Source organism: Sminthopsis crassicaudata, chromosome 3 (genome assembly GCF_048593235.1).
Source record: "Sminthopsis crassicaudata isolate SCR6 chromosome 3, ASM4859323v1, whole genome shotgun sequence".
NCBI classification, from domain to species: domain Eukaryota; kingdom Metazoa; phylum Chordata; class Mammalia; order Dasyuromorphia; family Dasyuridae; genus Sminthopsis; species Sminthopsis crassicaudata.
The window spans coordinates 546,923,587-546,948,589 of NC_133619.1; the positions used below are offsets into that span (position 1 = coordinate 546,923,587).

The 25,003-nt window shown below is 39.3% G+C and overlaps 1 protein-coding gene and 1 long non-coding RNA gene across 2 annotated transcripts in view; one reads left to right on the top strand and one right to left on the bottom strand.

Moving 5' to 3' along the window:
* Positions 1-13,381: 13,381 nt before the first annotated feature.
* Positions 13,382-19,468, bottom strand: LOC141563443 (uncharacterized). The gene is made up of 3 exons (XR_012488419.1): positions 19,333-19,468; positions 19,159-19,223; positions 13,382-13,520 (listed from the first exon to the last, which is right to left on the bottom strand). It is a non-coding gene; the product is annotated as an uncharacterized LOC141563443 (long non-coding RNA).
* A 324-nt stretch (positions 19,469-19,792) lies between these two features.
* VSTM5 (V-set and transmembrane domain containing 5) overlaps positions 19,793-25,003 on the top strand; it is a 36,437-nt gene continuing 31,226 nt past the window's right edge. The window contains exon 1 of the mRNA XM_074304520.1: positions 19,793-20,097. Coding sequence (XP_074160621.1) covers positions 20,007-20,097 — 91 coding nt within the window. The 5' untranslated portion in view covers positions 19,793-20,006. The remainder of the gene's footprint in view (positions 20,098-25,003) is intronic.

Sequence of the window (25,003 nt, forward strand, 5' to 3'; positions counted from 1 at the left end):
TCCAGAATCTCACTACAACTAAAAGCAGAAATGGGGGTATGATAACAAATGTTTAACAATTAGGTGAAGAAGGGAGGATGTATACACACACACACTTTTAAGTTTATTCTGTATTATTAATACTTTCTTAAATCTAGACAATCAATATAACAATAAACCAAATCTTGATTTGTAACTATTGTCAATTTCTTAGATATAAATGCACTGAAAATTTAACAGTGAGGAACTGGTTAGAGCTCTGATTATGCCTCTGATCAAGATATAAATGTTCATGATCCACTAATAAAAATATCTAGAACTACCAGAGGGCATGGAGAAAGGTATGAAGTCCAGGAAGTCTATCTTCCTCCTTTGTCAAAAAAATAAAATAAAATAAAATAAAACCCTCCAATGCTATAAGCTTTTTCTAAGGGAAGACACTGGTAGGTAAAAGCCTTATCTAGCTTCATTTTAAAAGAAGATTCCAAAGAAGCAAATTTTTATCGCAATATTTTCATTGGGATAAAAGTGGCCAGGCCCCTATGGCAGAAAATGTTTCTCTTTATAATATTGCTCCAGACCTTACCTTAGAAAACAGAAAAACAATAGGTAGATAGGGAAAAAACAAGAAAGAAGGCCAAAATATGTCTGGGAAGAATGTCTTTGCAAACTCTAAAACCCTATAAAATGTTAGTTGTAGTTGTGGCTGTTGCATTTATTATACTTAATAGTCTGGCACTTCCGTCCATTGTGTGGGTTTAGTTTTATTTCTTTGTCTTAAATTCCCAGTAAAAGTTTTCAACTCCTGATTGGGTCTTGGTTGAATTAAATGTAAAAGCATTTTGGGGACCTTGTCTGGGATAAAAATTGGCATAGAAATCAAGGCAAGCTAGACCTGATGACAAAGGAGGAGAGAAAAAGAAACAGAGAGAGAGATATAAATTAAGGTGGAGAAAAAAGACAATTGGTAGAAGTTAGAAGGATTAATGCTCAAAGTCTTCCCCTAGCTTTGCATTTCAAAAGAGGATACTAAGAAGCAACTCTTCAGTCCAAAAGAATGACCTACTGGAGTTTAAGCCCTTTGGTTAGCCCTCTACAGCAAAGAGAAGTTTGTTTGTTTATTTCTTTTGGGAGAGAGTGGAGTTAGAAGGAAAATTATGTGTTGAGATCATTCAAAAAAATCAGAATCCCTCTCTAAATATTAATCCTGACTATGGCAAAAATGGGGCAAAGTGAAATATAGAGCAAAAATGAGATATAGAGTGTCTGACCCTCACAAAATGAAGACATTGAGGAATTTCCTCAATGGCACATAAGCAGGTACTGTTATGGCAACCAGGTAAAAACTGGGCTATAACTGCCTTGAAGGACTAACAATAGGCTCGAAAAATTAAGAGAAGAGGTTGGACTTAAATTTAGTGGGACCAAAACTATATAGAAATTGTGCTAAATCTTATCCTTCTCTCCCCAAAGACTGAGGTGATTTATAGGATAATGTGCACCTAAAATGCTCAAGACAATGTTTGTATATTTATTCTTGCTATAACTTTGAAGTCAATATCCCTTTACAAAAGCTAATTATTGTTAAACTGGATAAATGGAATTAGGACTCTGGTCACTAATGATTATAATAAAGGGAAATAACTGGTCAGGCTCAAGCTGATAACATTAGAAAAGAGACATATCATCCTCCCAGGATACCTATAGAATCCTAAGGAGTGAGAATTAGATGACCTGGCTCAAGGAGAGAGAACACTGATTATACATCCTACACAAATGTGCACAAAGTATTTAGATACAGGGAAGTTTGGGGAGGAAGGCACCAACAGCCAGAAAGAACAAAAAAGATTTTATGGGACTCTATGAAGCAAAGGAAAAGAGCGAATTCATTCCATACAGGGAAAGAAATGGAGCAAAGACAAATACGAGATAGAATGGGTGCGTGCCTGTGTATGTGTCCACGTGTGTGTATGTGTATATGTGTGCTCATGTGCATATGCATGTGTTTATACATGTAGTTATGTGTATAATAGAAACAAGGCCAATTTGACTGGATCACAGATTGCAGGAGGGATCCAGAATTAAACAATGACGACAGTCAAAGGGTTATTGAATACTCAAAAGTCTTGAACATGTATAATATGAATACTTTCTTCAAAAATTGAAGGTACTAGACATAAGTGCCAAAAAATGCACTGACTACATTTTAACGGAAAAGAAAAAATAGTTACCAATGTGAGAGTCATTTCTGAATCAGCAGTCTGTGTAAACTCTGACCTCAGTTTGAGCAAGAGTTACCATCAATAATAGCAAGCTAAAAGGGGGGGGGGGGGAGGGAAGAACAAGAGATGACATCATGCACAACTACAATTTTTCCAATCTAGTCTTTGGTTGAAAAATTGGGAATGATTTAAAGTAAAGGTATTGACTTTGATATTTTTTTTTTTTTTTTGGTGAGGCAATTGGGATTAATTGACTTACCCAGGGTCATAGAGCTAGGAAGTGTTAAGTGTCTGAGTCATATTTGAACTCAGGTTTTCCTGACTTCAAGGCCAGTTCTCTATCCACTATACTAGCTAACTGCCCCTAATCATTGACATTTAACAGAAATCTATCTGAGATTAAATAACAACCACATTGAGAATGGAAAAAAAAAAAAAAGAGAGAGTAATCAGAAACCACTTAGCCAACAAATATGGCAGCCAAGGGAAACTCTGGTTTAGAAAATAAGCTCATTTGAAAAACATTAAGGCAGAGATTGGAGGAAGATTGCAAGCAGTATCACATTACTAAATAGCAAAAGCCATGGAGAGGAAAATGAACCTTCAGAAAGCTTGTAATGAGACCCAGTAGTTCAGTTCACACAAATTATAAAGGTATGAAACTAGGAGGATACAAGTAGACACAAAATGTATTTGTATAAGTTAGCTATACTTATCTACAATGACAAATAGTGACAGCTACCACCACACTTCAACACACAATACGTTATGTGAGAAAATAGAAATGGCACTCAGCTCATCTTCATAACAAGAAGATTCTTGTGATAATGCTGTATGGCCAGTTCAGGCTTCATCATTGCCACTCACTGGACTAGCCTATTAATTTCCCTGTTTCCAATGTCTCTCCTATACAACCTTCATCCAATTGCCAAATCAATATTCCTAAAGTATAAATATAACATTGTTATCCCTGTGCTCAAGAAATTATAGTGATTCCCTATTATTTCCAGGGAAAATAATGCAAAAAAAAATTCTTTGGCTTAAATGCCAGCAACAATTTGGCTTCAAACTGTCTTTCTAGGAGGATTGATCGCATATTGCATTTACATTCCATATAAATAACATTTCACTTTCTAGCTCTGAGTATTCCATAAGTATGGAATTCCCTCCCTTATTTTAGAAGCCCCAGTTCCCTTAAAGGCTTAATTCAAATGCTATTCTCTTCACTACCTTTCCAGGTCTCCCCTATTGTTTATGAATCCCTTCCTCCTTTCAAAAAAAAAAACCAAAACAAAAAACAACAACAACAAAAAAAAAAAAACCTTTGTATTATATATATATATATATATATATATATATATATATATATATATACATAGAATGTAAGTTCCTTGAGGTCAAGGACCATATTATTTTTGTTTTTGTATTTCAGGTACTTGACACAAAGTAGGTGTTTAATAAATGCTTTTTTTTTTTTTCCCCTGAGGCTGGGGTTAAGTGACTTGCCCAGTGTCACACAGCTAAGAAGTGTTAAGTGTCTGAGACCAGATTTGAACTCGGGTCCTCCTGAATTCAAGGCTGGTGCTCTATCCACTGCGCCACCTAGCTGCTCCCTAATAAATGCTTCTTGTTGAACTGGATGGACCATCACAATCTCAGAAGAATCACAACTGAAGATGACCTAAAGAGCAATGGTAAAACATATAGTGGAAGCATATAGGCTATACCATATTGCCAGCCATGACTTGCATGTAACAATTGGCATAAAAGACATAATCAAGGGTGTGTATAACTGAAAAAGGAAGTAAGCCAAACACCGTGTGGTGGGTACGGCTCTAGTGGCCAGGTAATAATAAAAGTCCCAGAGGAAGGGTTCCAGCATATTGGGCACATATTCTAGGAAAAACTATGAAACGATATGAACAAAAAAAAAAATCACACAGAATAAGAAATAATGGATTGAAAGAATTCTCTCTTATATGTATATATGTATATGTATATGTGTGTGTGTGTGTGTGTGTACATATCCCTGTTGCAGAGACTTCTACTTCTCCCTTACAAAGAAAGGGATATCACAAAACACACTGTTCAACATAAACACATTTATTGTGCTTATCAGTGTTCAAGTGGTGAAAAGGAAGTGACAGCAGCTGGTCTCCAAGCTCTCAGACTCACAGAACCATAGATTCTGAGCTTCAATCTATACCAGTCCTTTCATTTTAGAATTGAGTAAACTGAAGCCAAGTGACTTTCCCAATCCCGTAAATTAAGCTCATTTGAGCCCAGGTCCTTGGATGTAAGGACAAACTGGACTTCTTGAATGTCATCACTCCCACTCCAGATATATACTCATCCACCCAGCCTCAGGTGGACTCAAACAATAGTGAGTCTATAAACAGGTACTGGCCTGCATTGGGCTCCCACTTTAACATACCAAAATGCACAATTTCCACATGATACCACAGACAAAACCTGGATCTTTATTGCTTAGATAACTCAAAAATTACAAAACCTTGTTGTCACCACGCAGCTGTCACAATACATCCGACAATCAGAACAAGCTAAGTTGAGTAATTCCTAAGAAGGATGAATATCCCTGATCAAAACTTCTTTGGTCTACCCAGACCTAGATGCGCAATACTGTGCTAGATATTGTTCTGGGAAATACATGTGGAAGCTGTCCTTCCATATCCCTTATTTTTTCTTACTGTTGACAGTGAGGTATTACTTCCTGGGATCTGATATTATTTCTATTCAAAGTGGAGCTCTTTCTTTATAGTTAGTATACAATAGCCATTTAGGGAGGACAAAACATCAAGAGTTTGGCTAGTTAGAATGATGCATGATCTTAACACTGATACTCTTACTGACTCAGTCATGAGTGACCACATATCAACCACAGTTCTTTCTTTGAAAGCTCTTCATGCCCTATGTGAACCAAGAAAAAGGTTTCATCCAAAAGAAGCCAACCTGTAAGAGGGAAAATAGTTGGACATATATACTTTCTTACAGAGTAGCTACTAAAGAATGGTCACTGACTAGTCACATTAGAGATAGAAAGGAAGAAAGAAAAGAGGGAGGGAGGGAAAGAGGGAAGAAGGAAGGAAGGAAGGAAGGAAGGAAGGAAGGAAGGAAGGAAGGAAGGAAGGAAGGAAGGAAGGAAGGAAGGAAGGAAGGAAGGAAGGAAGGAAGGAAGGAAGGAAGGAAGGAAGGAAGAAAGGGAGGGAGGAAGGAAGGAAGGAAGGAAGGAAGGAGAGAGAGAGAGAGAAAGGGAAGGAGGGAGGAAGGAAGGAAGGAAGGAAGGAAGGAAGGAAGGAAGGAAGGAAGGAAGGAAGGAAGGAAGGAAGGAAGGAAGAAAGGAAGGAAGGAAGGAAGGAAGGAAGGAAGGAAGGAAGGAAGGAAGGAAGGAAGGAAGGAAGGAAGGAAGGAAGGAAGGAAGGAAGGAAGGAAGGAAGGAAGGAAGGGAGAGAGAGAGAAAGGGAGGGAGGGAGGAAGGAAGCCTCCTCTCTCAACTCCCCCTATTTCAAAGCAGGTATAGACATTTTATGATTATTCATTGTCCTCTTACTTCCTGATAAGGAAAAAGTGCATTACAAAGATACTGACTGACTAAATAAAAATAACAGTGGTTAAGTGACTTGCGTAGGTTCACACAGCTAGTAAGTGTCTGATACAGGATTAGAACTCCAAAACTAGAGGCAGCTAGATGGCACAGTGAATAAGGCACTAGGCTTGCAGTCAGGAAACTCTGATTTCAAATCTAGCCTCAAATACATACTAGCTGTATAACTCTAGACTGACTCTTCCACTTACCCTGAGGGGTTGAATTTCTTCTACTGTCATTGGCTCAACTTTACCACTGACATTTTGGTATGTCCTTTCTAACATCAATCACCACTTAGAGTTAGGATATCCCTCATATAACAAGCAAGTCCTTTGTTTGCCTTAATTTCCTCCGCTCTAAAATGGGGAATAATAATTGTACCTGCTTCCCAGAGTTGTTGTGAGGATCAAATGAGACAATGATTGTAAAGCACTTAACACAGTACCTAGCACATAATATAAATATTAGCTATCATTATTAGTAGTAGTAATATATTACACCAATTGACTCCACTTTCAAACAACCTTTCAAAAGCCTAGGATGTCATTTTTCATCTGCTGTGCTACAGTTCTATTCATTTAAGTTTTCTAGGTAACTGTAGAATCAGGGCTGAAGTCTTGAAGAAGTACCAAACCCTTGCTGCTGCTAGAGAAAATATGGTGTTTCTTTTTCCAGAGTACATTGGATGGAAAGAATTACCAAGCACCTAGGGCACAGCTGGGGAAAAACAAGTATTCTTTGCACAGGATATAAGATCGTAAATCTAGACTCAAAAAGAATTTCTTAATTCCTTTAACTGCCAACCACTTGCCACACGTAAAGTAGGAGGGCCAGCCTAACAAAAGTGTGGCAGTAGGCTGCATACATCAAGGGTCAAACCACTCCTGCTACCACTGCCTTGACCACCATTTTCTCTTGGATCCCAATGAATACAGCCCTTAGATGTACTCAAGAGTCTTGGGAATAGCAGTGTCTTCTAGACCACCAGACTTGCTTCTAGTTCAGTCCCTATTATCATCTTTGAGGAGAAATCACTGTGGAGAGGGAGCTAACTTTACTCATCACCACCAACAATGACTTCTGATTAATTGCCACCAATATGTATAAGCATAAAAACTCTTCAAATGGCAGCACCCCCAGACCACTGGTCCTGATTTATGCCCTCATGGTCATATCTGAGTAATCAACTCCTGTAGAGAAGGATGCAGACATCCACACCAACCTCCAGTCCACTGACACTCACTAGGCGGGCAAGCCAGACTAGCTGATGCATCAAGGACCTAAGATAGAGATGAGAGGTAGCATGTACCAGGTAAGTCAAACTATAATCACCACCTTGACTCCTATTCAGATTGAGATGGGTGCAACCCAAGACTCTGAACCCCAAGACCTTTGGGAATAGTGAAATTAAATAATGACATTAAAGAAGAAACATTGAAGTCTGTTTGATGCATCACCCTAACCAAAGACTTTCCATTTGACTAGTACCATGTGTATTGTCTCAGTCATCATCTTTGAGAAAAGAAAATGTTTTACCTTTCTAGTTGTATCTTCAGTGATTAGCATCATGTTTTGCATGTTCTTAAGTTTAATGCTTTATTTAGTGATTCATCTAGTCCAGTCCCTTCATTTTGCAGGGAAACTGAGGAACAGGAAGGTAATATGCAGACAGGTTACAGAAGTAGGAAATGGCAGAACCAGGATTTGATTCAAGATCCTGGACTCCATGTCCCCTCCAATCAAATCTAGTGTTCTTACTACTGGACCACATGGTTGCCTAGTTCATGTTGTTGAAGGTTGGATGGCCTGCCTGCAACACTGCCAAATCAGGTAAAGACAAGTAGTACCTCTCCATAGACTGTCCTCTCCCACCCACACTGTCTCCACTCCCCCAGATCATCGTGGAGATCTCAAAGTATAATCAATATATTCAAGTTCCCATTTCCTGCATGAAAACTAAACCAAAGTGATCTCTTCCTCCAATGAACTCCTAAAATGTTTGTCTGTATCCCAGACTATGGAGAGAAAAGTTGTGAGATTATAAAACAGGCTTTTCAAACAGATTATAAAAAAGGTGCCCTTTCTCTCTTCATTTCAGCAATTTTTACAACAGTAGTGGCCTTCCCCTCCTATTGTCTCCCAACCTCCACTCTCATGTGCCAATGCCTTCTAGCTCTCTTTCCATTTCTTCAAAACCAAAGCATGACTTCTTTTTTTTAGTTTTATTTTTTATGTTTTTTTCTTTTTTGTAATTAAAGCTTTTTTATTTTTATAACATATGCATAGTTTTCAACATTAACTTTTGCAAAACCTTGTGTTCCAAATTTTTTTCTTTCTCCCTTCTTATCTCCTCTTCTAAATGGCAAGTAATCCAATATATGTTAAACATGTGCAATTCTTCTATACATATTTCCACAAATTTCATGCGGCCCAAGAAAAATCAGATCAAAAAGGGAAAAATTACAAAATGCAAGCAGCTGTCAACAACAAAAAAGTGAAAATAACATGTTGTGATCCACACTCAGTCCCCACAGTTCTTTCTCTGGATGCAGATGGCTCTCTTCATCACAAGTCTATTGAAAATGGCCTGAATCATCTCTAGGTTGAAGAGAACCACGTCCATCAGAATTGATCATCATATAACCCTATTGTTGCTGTATACAATGTTCTCTTGGTTCTATTCATTTCACTTAGCATCAATTCATGTAAGTTCCTCCAGGCCTCTCTGAAATCATCCTGCTGATCATTTCTGTAGAAAATAATATTCTATAACATTCACATACCATAACTTATTCAGCCATTCTCTAACTAATAAGCATTCACTGAGTTTCCAGTTTCTTGCCACTACAAAAGAGGCTGTTACAAATATTTTTGCATGTGTGGGTTCCTTTCCTTCCTTTATGATCTCTTTGGGACACAGACTCAGTAAAGACTAGATCAAAAAGTATGTACAGTTTAATAGCCCTTTGGGCATAGTTTCAAATTGCTCTCCAGAATGGTTGGATCAGTTCACAACTCCATCAGCAATGTCCCAGTAAAACATGACTTCTTCAAAGAATTAGAGAAAGGGTCAGCTAGGTGGTGCAGTGGATAAAGTACTAGCCCTAAAGTCAGGAAGACCTAAGTTCAAATCTGTCCTCAGACACTTAACACTTCCTAGCTGTGTGACCCAAGGGCAAGTCACTTAATCCCAATGCCTCAGGAAAAAAAAAAAAAAAGAATCAGAGAAAGCTACTTGTTAGTCATTCATCTTTATTTTGAGCCAAAACCTTCCCAAGGAGGGCACAAGGAGATAGCAAAGAACCTAGTAAGACCATCTAAATCATGATACATTTCTCTTCACTCTTCTACAATCCTTTCCCTACTCCACCACCATCATCAAAAACCAAATCACAGAACTGTCAAGTCCGAAATTAAATGACCAAAAATTCACAAAGGATATACAACCACTGTTAATTCTAAAAATGCCAAAGAGCTCACATAGATTGTCACAGCCACAGTTAACTCTAAGAAATGAAATACAACCAAAGAGCTAAAAGGGATCATGAGCAAAAAGCTTTCTTTATTTCACAGGAGGAGGGAAACCTCACTAAAAGGAGACCAGTTTAGTGAAGCTAAAGCTCAATATATATAGCAATGACTGTGCAATGAGTTCTAACCCTGACAATGAGTGGTAACAATAACAATGAGACAAGTTTGATTCCTAACAGGACTTCATGACTGGAACATGGGTCCTGGTATTTGTTGGAATTCAGAGACCATCAAGGGCGGGTGTGGAACAATGCTGGATTTTGGCATGGCTGAGTTCATCCAAAGAGTAAACACAAAGGATTGTTATTAAGCCAAACTCAGGGCAGACCTTACTTGCTGGGCCTTAACTCTGGAAAAAACTACACAACCATTGCTATATATATTGAGATTTAGCTTCACTAAACAGGTCTCCTTTTAGTGGAGGTTTCCCTCCTCCAGTGAAATAAAGAAAAGCCAAAATTATATGTATGCCAAAGAATCATTTAGAAATAAATTTCCTTCAATCCATTCTCCAACTGATAAAAGGTCAAAGGATATGAACAGACAATTTTCAGATGAAGAAATTGAAACTATTTCTAGTCCTATGAAAAGGTGTTCCAAATCATTATTGATCAGAGAAATGCAAATTAAGACAACTCAAAATTGCACATGTTTGACTTATATTAGATTACTTGCTGTTTAGGGAAGGGGTTGGGGGAAAGGAAAGAGAAAAATATAGAACAAAAGATTTTGCAAAAGTGAATGCTGAAAATTATATTTGTATATATTTCAAAAATAAAAGCTATCATAAAAAATTTCTTTGTGATTTTTTATTATCAGAAAATGTTTTATTTATTACATCTATTTTACATACCTACATACTTAAATTAAGGTCACAAAAAATTTCTCAGGTAAAAAGGGGTCACAAGTAGAAAAAGTTTAAGCTATAATATGTAAATATAAATATATATACATATATATAAATATGGAATTACACTGGAAACCAATTGTATTAATATGTGTACATACATGTACATATATTAATACATGTATTTTAATATGATTTGCTTCCAATGTAAGTCTATGGGTTTTGTTTTGGTTTTTGCATTTTAAAATGTTATTCTGAAAAGGGGTCCATAGGCTTCACTGAAGATAGTCCAAGAGATCTAAGAGAGAGAGAGAGAGAGAGAGAGAGAGAGAGAGAGAGAGAGAGAGAGAGAGAGAAAAGATTAAGAATAAATGCACTTCAGCATTCCTGATAAGTAACCATGTGGCCTCTACTTGAAAAACTTTTACTAATGAGAAAGAACATATTGCCTTCTTAAGGATACCTTTCCATTTTGGGGCCACTCTACTGATAAGGAAATTGATTTTGGTTTTGGTAGCCCTTAAAATACTACATAAATGTGAGCTATCTCACATATAGAATTCTAGATCTTGTCGTCCTGAGGTGAAAATCAAGTAACAGATGTGGCTACAGTGGGAGCTGTGGCCACAAGCCAGACCACAGGTGGCCCAGGTCATCATGTAATTTTCTCACTGGAAGCAGGATTGGGATTCAGCAGCCTCCTGGATATCTGAGCAGCCCTTTGAAGACCACACTGCTCACCTCCTGATGTGAGCAAGGGACTAGAAAAGGTGCCCTGAAAATTGTCTGCTTACCCAAACCTGGCTTAATTATTGCTGCAGGCAGGAATCCTATCTTGCAGTCAAAACACAAACACATACACACTATGCAAAAGCTTTTGCAAAGATGCATTCACGGGTAAGACATGGAAAGTGTGCACATTTACAAACAACACAAAATTCAGTAGATGTGAAAGGCAAATAGCCCTAATTGTGAGAGAAAATATTGCATCCAAATAATAACCCTGCGTGAAACATGGCTGGCAAATGACTGAATCTACTGAAGTTAGAGCTAGATACACATTTTTCTGAAATAACCACAGCAAATGGGAACCTACTGACAATGTCTGCTTCTGCTCCCCATCTCTCCTAAGGGCTCTCAGCCTTCCTGAGAAGTCAGGGGGTGGTGACAACCAGTGTTGTGATTGAGGCAGAGTGATACCAGGTGGCAAACTATGTACAATAGCAAGTTGTTTATGTGGTCCTACATTCTCAGTGTTGTTTTTGTTACATTATAAAAAGGGGAAAGCCCTTGAAATAAACAAACTCCATTTTTCCACCATCCTGGGGAGTCCCGCCTCATCACTTCTCCACTAGGAAGGTATATTTTAATCACCCCGGTGTGGGGGCTCTAGAAAGCACAGTACCTTGTGTCACCCCAACTTGGGGGCTCTAGAAAGCAGGACACAACAGTCTTCCACTTACCCAAACACAACAAAAATTCATGGATAGATGCAGCATTTAGTAGACTATGTGATTATAAGGAAAAGAGACAAGCAAGATGGGAGAGCAACAAAAATGTGTGGAGCAGAGGGCTGGATAGATCATAAATTTATCCTATCCAAGCTAAATATTCACATTCAACAAAAGAAGCAGCCCCGAGGTAAAACGACTATCAGAAGAATTAATGTCAACAGTGCTTCTCTGAGATGGAACAGTTTGTTGCCAACTTGGAGTGAAAGTTAAGCTAAAACACACAGTGGAGCAGAAAAAGAGTGAGCAGGTTTGGTTAACAGCACTGCATTTGCTCATCTGAATCAGAACATTTGTAAGCATTAAGATTGGCAAAAATGATGGAGAAATTCAGAAGTTGCTAATTGAAAAATGAGAACTTCATAGGGTTTACTAGGAGGATAATTCATTTCTAAGAAGGCAGTATTTAATTCCATCAAAACTAAAGTTCAAACAAAAATTAGAGAGATGGAAATTTCTTGGCTCAGGAAAAAGGCAGATGAAATTCAGTTTTATGCTGATAGTAACATTCCAAATCACTTGTATGATGCACTGAAAGCTACTTATTAGCCAAAGACCTATGGTAGATCTCAGCTGCATAGTGCAGATGAAGCCACATTGATTAGTGATAAGGACATGATCCAGTAGAGATAGGCTGAGCATTTCCGTTGTGTTGTCAACAAGACATCATCAATCAATGCTGAAGGCATTGACTGTTTACCTCAGGCTGAAGTCAGTCCCACTCTAGACAAATTTCTAACTGAAGAAGTCTTGAATGACATTACGCTTCTCTCCTGGGACAAAGCACCTATTGCAGCTGAGATTGAAATTTTCCAGATTATATGACAAGAGGAGGTTATGCCCCAGGAGTTCAAGGATGCCTCCTTTGACCATTTCTATAAAGGTAAAGGAAATAGATTGTCACAGAGGATGGAGGGAGGGGTGTGGAGTGTCTCTCAGTCATTGCTGATCCTTCACCTGGAACATGACTATCTATCTGAGAGCCAGTGTGGCTTCAGAAAAGGCCAGGAAGCAGCTAATATGGCATTTTCTTCCCAACAACTCCAAAAGTAATGCCAGGAGCAAAACAGAAGTCTGAACATAACATCAGTATATCTGACCAAGGCCTTTTCTACTATAGGGCTTTGGGAAAATTTTATCAAAATTTGGTTTTCCAGAGAAATCATCAATACCATACATCAATTTCACAATGGCATGCTTACCCAGGTTCTGGAGAATGGATGATGCTCTCATTCCTCCCAGTCATCAATGGAGTGAAACAAGGTTGCCTGCTTACTCCCGTGCTTTTTGGCATTTTGTTTTCAGCCATGTTGGTAAACACCTTCCATGAGGTTGAACAGGACATCAAGATCATCTGCAGCACTGACAATAAATTCTTCAACTGGAAAAGGCTACAAGCCAAGACTAAAGTAGAAGGAAAGTTGGTGCGTGATTTTTTGTTTGCAGATGATTGTGCACTGTTAGGATTACCAGGTGAGAACTCTGTCTGCACTGTGACAAGGTGAGAACTCGGGTTGTCTGGACAGTGACAAGGTGAGAATTCAGGTTGACTTGACAGTTCTCTGGCTCAGACCTTTGGTTCGGGCCTTTAAAGGGAGTTTACACCTTAGGAATTCTAGGAGGAGCAAGCTCATTGGTTGAAGTAATGTTTCCCAGAAGCCCTTGCATTATCCCACGCTCATTCTCTGGGAGGATAAAAGAAGGGCAGCATTGGGTCTGAGAGAATGGACTCTGGGATAAAGTCTTGACGCCAGGCAGGCTGAAAGGAGACCAGTCTGATTTGAGAAAGGACAAGAGCTGGAGGAGATTCAGAGCTCCCAAGAAACCTGCACACAGAGGAAAAGATTTTACAGATCAATCCCAGAGAAGGATTATAATTGAGCAGACGACCGGACCCTCACAATTAAAGAACATTACATATTGGTGTCCACAACGTGGGGCAAGGACTTTTGCTTATCCTGACAAGGACTTATTCTGAGCCCTTCAGAGGAGCTAGACCAGACGATTGCAGTGCACTAAATGATGCCTCTGAAGTGTTTCTCTGCTGCTTGTGCTAATTTTGGTCTAAACATTAGCACTAAGAAAACACAGGCACTCCATCAACCAGCTCTATACCATCTGTATGTGGAATCATTGGTTACAGCAAAAGGAAGAGTTTTAAATGCTATGGATTAGTTTACTTACCTCAGCAATATGGGAATGTACACCTAGATGATGAGGTTGACACACTCATTGCCAGACCTAGCTCTGTATTTGAGAGCCTTTGAAGGAAAGTGTAGGAAAAAAAGAGGCATTAGATTGACTTTCAAACTGTCTTAAGAACTTTGGGATTAATTGTGTGATGTGGGAGAAACTGGTAAAGAACTGCCCAGCATGGCATACATTTATCAGAGAAAGTGCTATGCATTAGGAGCAAGGCAGAATTGCAACTCAAAAGAAATGTAAGATACACAAATTTAGAGAATCCACCACAAATATTCATATGGATCATTTGTGCCCTATCAATGGCAGAGCATTCCAATTTCATATTGGTCTGATTGGCTACAGTCAGACACATTGTTACTTGACTCTAAAAGACATTTTGGGCCTCTTCCAGAATGAAGGACAACAACCAAACAAGGGCTTGGAAGAATCTTCAGAGTCCATTCAGTCAGACCTCCTCAGGTTATAGATTGGAATGGCTATTTCCACAACACTAAGCTCTGTGTGCATACTTTAAGCTTGGTGTATTGCATGAGCACTGTCTGAGGAGTTAGCAGACCTGCATTCTAATCTTGCCTCCGATGCTTACTGACCATATGATCTTGCTTGAGCAAATTATTTAGCCTCCCTAGGAACCAGCTGTTATCATCAGACTTTCAACTCAGATGCTCCTTCCCTACCACTTGTCCAAATGAGATAATGAATGGAAGGCATTTATATAAACTTCCTGAAATAATAGAAATAAGAATTCTTATTCCTGCTGCTATTGTAATTGATATTGTTAAGAATACTATCATGAATTTTTAGTGATTTCTATCTCCCTAATTGTTTGGAAGGAACTGAATTGATTTACTTTTATTTTCCAAATTTCATTGCATGGTTTTTTTTGTTTTTTGGGTTTTTTTTACATCACAATCATTTCTTATCAGTTCCAACAACAACGACAACAACAACAAAAAAACAAAAACAAAAACAAAAAAAAAAAACTAACCCTTCCTTAAAATGAAGAGTCCAATAATGAAAAATATATTCTATAACCATAGTCTCTGCCTCTTTTTTGTTAGATTTTTTTCCTCCAATTTTTTAGATCTTGTTCAATCTTTCCCTTATCCTCTTCATTTCCATATTTGTGCATGTACAAATTAGATTCATTCTACTTCACTTTCTAATAAAACAGAAGTTCTCTGAGATCAGGAACTCTTTTATTTTTTATGTTGTATCTTAAGGGCCTGGCATGAGGCCTCCCTGGAGTCCTTAATAAATGTTTCCTGGGTTGAAATGAATTTCTATCACCACCCTCTCTTCCAAAAGTTTTTTCTTTTCCAAGCTAAACATTCCTAGTATAAGGGTTGGACCCCATCCTTGCATGGCCTGGTGTTCAGTCTTCTTTCCATTCTGTTTATTATTATTTGTATGACTCCATAGCCTCTCAATGAAATTCCTAAAATGTGGAACTTAGGCATTTTTCCCTTCTGTTTCCATGCTGCAGCCACAGCCATGAGCACACTCAGGCTTCAGAAGTGTCCTTTTTAATTTTTTTTATTAATTTTATAATTATAACATTTTTGACAGTACATATGCATAGGTAATTTTTTTACAACATTATCCCTTGCACTCCCTTCTCTGCCGAATTTTCCCCTCCTTCCCTCCACCCCCTCCCCTAGATGGCAGGCATTCCCATACATATAAATATGTTATAGTATATCCTAGGTGCAATATATATGTGCAGAACCGAATTTTGTTGTTGTTGTTGTTGCAAAGGAAGAATTGGATTCAGAAGGTAAAAATAACCTGGGGAGAAAAACAAAAAATGCTAATAGTTTACACTCATTTCCCAATGTTCCTTCTCTGGGTGTAGCTGATTCTGTCCATCATTGATCAATTGGAATTGGATTAACTCTTCTCTATGTTTTAAGATATCCAAGAAGTGTCCTTTTTTAAAGAAAGATGAAAGTATGGTCCAACTTTGATGAAACCAATTCCTGTCAGCCAATTTGGAAGTTGATTATAGATCAACTGAGCATCCATAAGCCTGTTACTACTCATTTCCCAAAGCCTGAAAAACACTCTGACTCACTGGAAGGATGTTTACATGGACAATTATAAGAGAAATTAAGCAGTCTATACTTGCCTATATGTCTGAAGAAGTGATGAAGATGAGAAGAATGGGGATTCTATACTTTCTATCCTTTAGATACTGACCACTATATGTACCTCTGCTTGACCATGAAGATGAAGGGGAAAGTGTTCAAACCACAATAATACTATAGCAATAGATAATTTCATATAGTGTTTTAAGGTTTGCAAAACATTTTACAATCATTATTTCATTTTATCTTTTCAACAATCAGAGAGGATATTTTATAAATGAGGAAACAGAGGCATGAAGAAGTTAAGTTGCCCAGGATCACGTGGCTAGTAAAGTGTCTGAGACTGGATTTGAATTCAGGTCTCTCTGAAGCCCAGCCCAGAGTTCTACTGAGACTGAGTGCAATCATAAATTGAAGGCAGACCACACCTATCAGATTAGGGTACATAGATCCAAGACTATGGAAATGTGAAAACACCAGGAGTGATTTCAACCTAAGAAAGAATTCAAGGAGGAGGAGACCAAGTAATGAATTTCATCCTCTCCTCAGAGGTAAATAGGGTTGCCTAGGGGTTAGAGCATTGGGACTGGGGTCAGGAAGACTTAAATTCAAAACCCACTTCTACCTGACACTTGTTAGGTGGGCAAGTTATTTAATTTCTGCCTGCCTCATTTTCCTCATCTGTAAAATAGGGATACTAATAGTACCTATGGTCCAAAGTTACAGGAAGATCAAATTAGGTGATATTTGTAAAGCACTTAATACAGTGCTTTGAAATATATTAGGTGCTTCCTTTCTTTTCTCTGCATATAGTAACCATCTATAATGCCTTTCAGTAATGTGGCAATACTTCCAAAAATGTGGCACTCAGGGCTGACCACAATATTCTATGTGGCCTAATCATGGAAGAGTACAGGGAAACTGTTTCTTCCCTAGTCCTAGATAGACACCTGGACTTTCAATGCAGCCTAAGGTTGGGCTAGTTTCATCTTCTATGTTCCACTGTTACACATGGCAAACATAGGGCCATGAATAAGTGAAGGGGAGAATAATTCAAAATTCTTCTAGCCTAGTCTCGATAAAGAAAAAAGGATAAAAATGAAGTTTTTAATTTTTTCATAAGTGGGATACTACTTTGCTATATAGATCTTTTGATTAATCTTTTTATTAATATCAAAAGTCTTTTTGAATTATTGAATTATTCTTATTGAATAATTTTTGCCCATAATTTTTTTCAAAAATTTTCCAAAGGCTCCAGCTAATATGATATAGGCTGTCCTTTTATTCTTTTTATATTTCCTAAACTCCAGGACAGAATACAAGCTATCCATCTATTACTATCTGTAATTCTTACCATATGCCCCAAGTGCATTCTTTTGTGATCGTTCATGTCACCTTTGTTCAGTCCTTCATCAACCATAAGGCATTCCACTAGAGACTTTGCTCCAAATTGACCCATTATTGTATTATTAAATTCATCTCACTCTACAATCATATAGCCTTCATCTTTCTGTCTTATTTACAAGGATAGTATGTAAAACACTTGCTGAAATCCAGGCATATCTCTCTTATATCAGTATAATATTCTGCTTCTAGTCAATTAGAATAGGATTGACCGCATCCTCTCTATGGTAAAGTCAAATCCTATATTTCTTCCTTCCAGAACTGCTATACCTCTCTTGTTTTGGACATATCACAACACTACAGCCTGCATATCTTTGTTTCCAGTTCCCAGGTCACCTCCAGAACCAGAAATGAAAAGAAGAAATAATTCCTTGATTCATTCATTCAACAATCTTCCAAGCACTGTGCTAGACACAGGAGATGCAAAAATAAAAGTGAAAAAGAGTCCCTGCCCTCAATGAGCTTATATTCTATTTGGAGAGGAACAACATGAATTCTGAGAAGTAGCTACATGACAGATTATAATAACCCGTTAGGATCTAAGACTCAAATTAAACTAAGGAATCTGTAAAGTAGAAGTTAAAAGGAAATGTATTTCAGGAATAGGAGACAAAAGTAATTAGAAACAAGAGAATTGCTCATAGTTATGCCTTCTAATGTCTTTGTTTCATTGACTCTAACAAATATTTGCTGTCCGATCTTTAGCAAGTAACTGAACTCATGCTCTACACAAATCCCTAAAACTATGAGTTGTAGAAAATGAATCTACCATTGGTAAAGGGACTTTCCTACTCTGGGAATTTCCTATACTAATGAAAACACAGGTCTAGTCTGTATCTCTTTTATTTATTCCCATTATCTTATTGGACACTTCTAAGAACCCTACAAGAAGTAGGTGTTGTCTCCATTTGGAAGAAATAGAATTTGACTCACAGATGGCATATTTATCAGATTGGCAGATGATATGAAGTAAGGAAGTAAGGTTAATAGTATGGATAACAGATTCAGGACCCAAACAGATTTCAATAGGCTGTACCCCTGAGTTGCAGGCAAGAAGATGAAATTCAATAGGGATAAAAAACAGTCCTGTATTTAGGTTTGAAAAATTGACTTCACCAGGAGAGTCATAGTTAGACAACAATTAATATGAAAACAGTCTAGGGATTTTGTCAAACTGGAAGCTCAATATGGGTCAATACTGTAACATGGTGACTGTTAATGCTAAATCGATCACAGGCTGCATTATTAGTTTTGTGTCCAGAATACAGGAGATAATAGAGCTGGTCTGCTCAGACTACATCTTGAAAATGTATTATGTTTAGCTCTAGATATCATACCTCAGGAGGGTCACTGATAACTAGAAGATTGCCCAAAGGAATCAGTATGGTGAAAGAATTTGAAGCTTTGTCAAGAGAAAATTTTCTAAAAGAATTGGGAGATGTTTTCTCCAGAAAAGAGAATGATGGCTGTCTTCAAGTATAAATTTGACTTTTGATTCTTAAGATCAATAGAACCTTGGAGATTAAGGAATTCGGTCCCTTCATTTTACAGATGAAAAAAATGTAAGAACAGAGATATGAAATGATTAGTCCATGATCACAAAGTGGTAGAGAAAGGATTAAAATCCATTTCCTTTCTCCAAGCCTGGCATTATAGACTCATATGAAAGAAGGAAGTGATTTGTTTTATCTAATTGAAAATAAGTGTTGTGAAATTATAAAGCACAAGCTGGGTCCCAAAGAAGATAAATGAAAAGACTTCTCCCTACCTCCAACGCTTTTGTGGAGGAGAGAGACTCCCAGTTTCATGTCCTTTCCACTATATTGAAGGATGCTGTAGAGAAAAAAAATGGTAAGGATCTGTTACTGTTAAATGGCCTCAATAGAGAGAAATCTCTCTGGTTCCACTCAGTTCGTTCTAACATCCAGGGCGCTTTCCTTACCTTGTAGCGGTCCTAAGTGCTGAGATACAGTACTGGTTTAGAGGAGCTGCCTGACACTTTCTTCCCCCTAAATGTATTTCCCTGGTCTGAAGGGGCCATTAGACAGTTATGTTTTGGCTGCCTGAGAAGAAAGAGCTCTTGGGGTAGTAGACTGGCCACTTTACCAGCACCCAACCATCTGGTTAAATCTTGAATCAATAAAAGCATATTGGGTGTGAACTGGAGAAGGAAACGGTCTTTATTTGCCTCGTAAGACTGTGTGCCTCCTTCTGATTTTTCTTATGCCTCTGCCGTCTCATACCTCCCTCTCTCCTTTTTTCTCCAAGACTCTCCTTTTTCTTCTTTCTCAGACTCAAGAACTGGTTTAACCTGAGAGGAGGCAGCTCATTTGAATAAAACTCGGGCTGGAGAGGAAGAGGAGGAGATGGTGTAGAAGAGAGATAAGAAGGTGTGTGTGTGTGTGTGTGTGTGTGTGTGTGTGTGTGTGTGTGTGTGTGTGTGTGTGTGTGTGTGTGTGTGTTGCCGGAGAAGACGGAGGAAAAGCAGAGGAGGAGGGGACGTAGAAAAAGGAGGAGTTGGTCGTGAGAGAGCCCAGCCCCGCAGCCCAGCAGCTCCAGCGTCTGCCATGCCTCCTGCCCATTAAATGCAGAGCCCTTGCAGACCTGGGGCTGCTCATGAGGCCACTGCGGAGCCGGAGGAGAAGGAACCGACACATCATCCTGGGACTCTTCGCTCTCTGCCTGGCCGTAGCCCGCTGCCTGCAAAGTAAGCGCTTGGAGCTTCCCTCGGGGGGCGAGAGCTCTAGAGAGAAGGGAGAGGTCAGCTTCCCGGGTCAGTCCCGCAAGTCTGGAGTTCGGGGATGTGCTGTTTTCTCTCCGCTGGTGGAGAGAGAACAGAGGGGCTGGCAGGGCAGGGAAACACTGCCCCAGACCTGCCGGCGGGGTGGTGCCAGGCTCCTGCTCGGGGCTGGCCAGGAAATGCATCTTCTGGCCTGGCCCTGGCCGTGGCTTTGGTTCGGAGTCTGCCACTGGCAGCGAGGACCTAATGCACTTGGCTACTGCTGTGGGCCGGCGGCAGGGAGGGAGGCTGGCGGCCCCGCGGCCGGGGCTTTTCGGTCATGTCAGGTGGCTTCTCCAGGGCCTGAGCCGGGGCCCTCAGTGTCCATCCTTAGAGGGAGGAGAAGAACCCTGGGGGTGTTCGCAGTTCCCGAGGGCACCAACTCGTGGGCAGGACTGCACGTGGCTGATGTGTTAACAGATCTGGAAGCTGGGAGCCACAGCCGCACTCCAGCTGAGAGCACAGTCTCTTTTACAACTCCCACCCACCCCCCTACAAAAACACCTTCTCGGGGGGAAGTGCGTGTGGCGGTAGGGGGTGGAGTAGGGGTGTCTGTTTGTTTTCTCTACTTAAATTTACAAAACAAAAACAAACAAAAAACCTGGGAGAAATACCTGCGATATTCTGGGTGACCTCACCCTCCGGAACCAGGTGCCCTGCTCCTTACGTACCCTAATCTTGGATCAGTTTCTGTCACGGTACTTTCCATACAGTGCTTAGCAGAGTGCCAGGCACAGAGCAGGCACTTAATAAATGCTTATCAAACTGAATTGGATATAGAGGTAAGGGACTAGACCTGTGGTTTCATTAGTACAGGGAATCCCCAGATGAAGCAATCCTCTCTAGTAATGTAGGTCACTACCTTCTCTGCAATTCATAGCCTTAACTGCACTTTCTCCGGGAGTTACTGAGCCAGGAACAAGACTTGTCACTTTTGCTTAAACTACGCTGCCCTTTCACTACCACATAGCCGGAGTTTAATAAATGTTTTTTGAATTGAAGCAATGAGAGGATTCCTTTCATTCGCTGACATCTCCTAGAAAAACAAGTATGGAGACAATTCAGGGGGATGGGGGTAAAAGCAACCAGCCCTGTGGCTTGAGGAAGGAAAGATTACCCGTTTTGATATTTGGGTTTTCTTAGAATTATTCATCTGGACTGTGTAAGTAGACTAGATTCCCTGGGTGATAGCTTCTAGATTGCATCCTCCTTCTTGAGACCGATTGTCCCTCTCCCTAGGAGAGGCTGTGATCTTTGTTGGACCATAATGATCGGATTTGGAAGCGATCTCTGAGACCATTTAGACCAATCTCTATTATTTTACAGATGGGAAAAAAGGAAGTTTGTAGCAATCTCAGGATTTGAACCCAGGTCTCTAACTCCAAATATACCATTCTTTTTTACTAGACCATAACTGTTGCTCTTCTCTGCTCACTCATATTTGTTTTGTGTCAGGTGTATTAGAGCACGCGTGTGTGTGTGTGTGTGTGTGTGTGTGTGTGTGTGTGTGTGTGTAGCAGAGGTGATTCGAGATGATCCATAATTTGTTGGGTTGCAATTCTCAAGTCACTGGGGACCAATCAAGAGTTCCTCGGGTCAGCAGGCAGTGTGTCCCTCAGCCAGAAGCTCGGCACATATCCCCCTCCATGACAGGTGCCCCAGGTCAGCAAATCCAGGGTTTTCCTCAGCATCCCTGCCCTCTTTACAACAGTAAAGAGGGAATGAGAAGATACATTTGGCTGGCATGAAGTAAGGAAAAATTGGCAAACATGAAATAAGGGAAAACTGGCAAGTGTGTCCTTCCAGTTCTTGGTTGTTGTTTTTTAAAGCCTGAAAACACTATCAACAGATCCCTTTAGACTCTGAGAAAAGCTCAGTGTTTTACTGCCTGAGGCAAAATTGTGAAGCCTCTCCTTTTATCCATGCTACTTCCCTCTCTCTACCACTCCACACCACTTTTTAGGGTCAGCTCCATCTCCCATCCAAATTGACTGTCAAGAGAAAATAAGCTAGCAATCCCATAAGATTCAATTTCCTCAATCGAAGAAACTATTTCCTATTTGTATTTTGTATGACTAAGACTAGTGCCTGGCATAGAAAAATAAAATTTTATTGAATGAATGATGAATTAGTGAATTAGTGACCCCTTAGATGCATTTTTAGTTTTATCTCTACTTGTCATATCAAAGGCCTGGGAAAATGTGGAAATTAGAGTCAGAACACAGAAGAACAATCCTGATTAAGTACCTACTGTTTCTAGGCATTGAGCTAAATGGGGTGTGTGTGTGTGTGTGTGTGTGTGTGTGTGTGTGTGTGTATACATACATAATTTGAGCTCAAGACCTAGCAGCTGGCTTTGGCCACCTTTTAGTATCTTATGATTTGACAATAATAGTAGCATTTTGTAATCCTGGATTGAGGCTCATTTTCAGAATGACTTAGATTTAAATCCTACCTCTTAGATTTACCAGCTTCATGACCCTAGGCAAATAGTTCCTCCAGCAACTCACTAAGATTTATCTATTAGGTAAGAGACTATTGAAGCAGATTTGGGCTAATTAAAAAGGAACAGCTTCCTTACTGTTTGAACCTGTCCAAAAGTGAAATGAGTTTCCCCTGGAGATGGTGAGTTCATTAATTGAAGAAGTATTTATTTAGCACCTGTTAGGTACTAGGCACTAATTTTGGTACTAGAAATACTAAGATAAAATCCACCAATTCCTGTTCTCAAAAAGCTTATCTGCCTTTGGGTTGCTCCTTATATGAACAGTGACTGTTTTGGAGAACTCTACTCCCTAGAGTTCCTCCCTTTGGCAGTATCGATGAAATCACAAATTCCATTGGATCAGTTTTGAACTCTAAAACCACCCTGTGGGGTAGATACTATAGTTATTAGCTCTATTTTAGAGAAGAGGAGCACTGAGGCTCAGGGATTATAAATGCTTATCCACAATACTGTAATTAGTAAATGTCAGAAGACTAGAGATAGGATATGAACCAGGGATTCCTGTCTCCAAGATCAGCATTTTATTCTCAGGTACCACACTGTCATGATTCACTTAAGTTATCTAAGCCTGTTTTTCTTCTGTAAAATGGGATATCTGGTAATAAAGGTTATTGAGAATCAGTTTGTCGCTGATTCTACACTGCACTTGCAATCAGGAATACCTGGGTTGACATCAAACCTCTTATATTTCATATTGTCTTTGTGATCAGGGGCAAATCATTTAATGTCTGAGTCTCAGTTTTCTCATTTGTAAAACAGGGATAATAATAGCTAAGGACTTATCTGCTTCAAAAGGTTATTATGAAGCTCAAATTAGAGAATATATGTGAAGCTCTGCCAACTTTAAAGCATTATATAAATGTCAGTTATTATTGTTGTGAGGATCAAATAACCCAATACACACAAAAGTGCTCCCTAAATTGTAAAGGGCTAGCTAAGCATAAAGAAGGCACAGTGACTAAAGGCAAAAGAATTTTAGGCATCAATGAACAGGTAGGGGAGGTACCTTTGGGGAATGCATACTAATTGCTCTTTTGATTCTCAAAAATAATTGCCACCAGTCTAACTAGTACCGGGTGTTCCTCTGAAAAAAAAAAAAAAACCTATGACAAAAAGAGAGTTTAATGGAGAATTTGGGAAAGGTAGGTCCTGTTGATAGCTGGGCTACTCCTACTCTACTTTAGTTTCCCCAAAGGCAAATGCTCTGTGATTCAGTGAGAAGTGGCTTTCTAGTTCAGATTTCATTCTGAGCTGTAGCCTGGGGAAGCAGAAACCTGAATCCAAGGCCACCAAGTGAGTCACAGCCCAACCCCAAGAGAGCAGAGTAGACCAGAGGCTGGACCTGGGCCTGAACCTTGAGAGATGGACTGAGAAGCTGCAGCAATTGAGATCAGAACAATTTTTGGAGGTCAACTGAAGAAAGAGGGCTGAGAGTAGGAAAAAGCTTCTCAGGAACCACTCCAAGAATACCTGCATTATAATGAAATCAGTCCCCAGCCACCCCACTGCCCCATCTCTCATTGGACTTTGGGTTTAACTCTGGGGTTATTCCATGAGCTACCTTCCCCATTTGATAGGGAATTCACACCTTAAAGTAATGAGAATATTGGAAACTAGGGTACTGGAGTTGAATAGGCAGTGCAGGACCTTTCCTGGATATTGAGATTTTGTCCCTCTGCATTTATTCAGAACCCTGGCCAAGCCTTTGGTTCCAACAGGAAGTTGGTAGAGCAGGAAGAAATTCGGCATAAAGGAGTGCTCTGAAGCCAGCTGAAATAAATGGTTAATATTCACTCTGAACATTTACACCTCGAGTGGACAGACTACAATAATCAGGGCTAGATTTTTTGTTTTCTTAATTGTCTAGACTTTTACAAATATGGAGAAATCTCAGTAATAAAAATGCACTTAAAAGTGCATCCTTTGTGGCATTTCAGCACACCCTTCAGAAAAGGCCATCTTGGTTTTTTCCTCTATTAAAAAAAATGAGTGAATTAGACTTGCAGCTTTGAAATTTTATGAGTCTAGGAACTCCTCCCTGTTGGTCAAGAAGTCTAGGAGTCACAAAGACAGATGTTCCTTTCTCCTAATGGCTCTCAATGATAAAGTATAGTTTTGCCTTTAACAAATATAGGAAAGCGGAGTGACCTAAAGGGCTCTAGAAAGGCCATCACACTGTTTGGAATTCAACCAAGTAAAAATGCACTTGCACTTTTGTTAATGTGTACACACTCAGGGGAGGATTAAGGAGGAAGCTGTCAATCACTTACCCTTTAGTATGAATTTATCTAATGAGGTTGCTTTCCTATTGTGTCTGAATGGAGAATT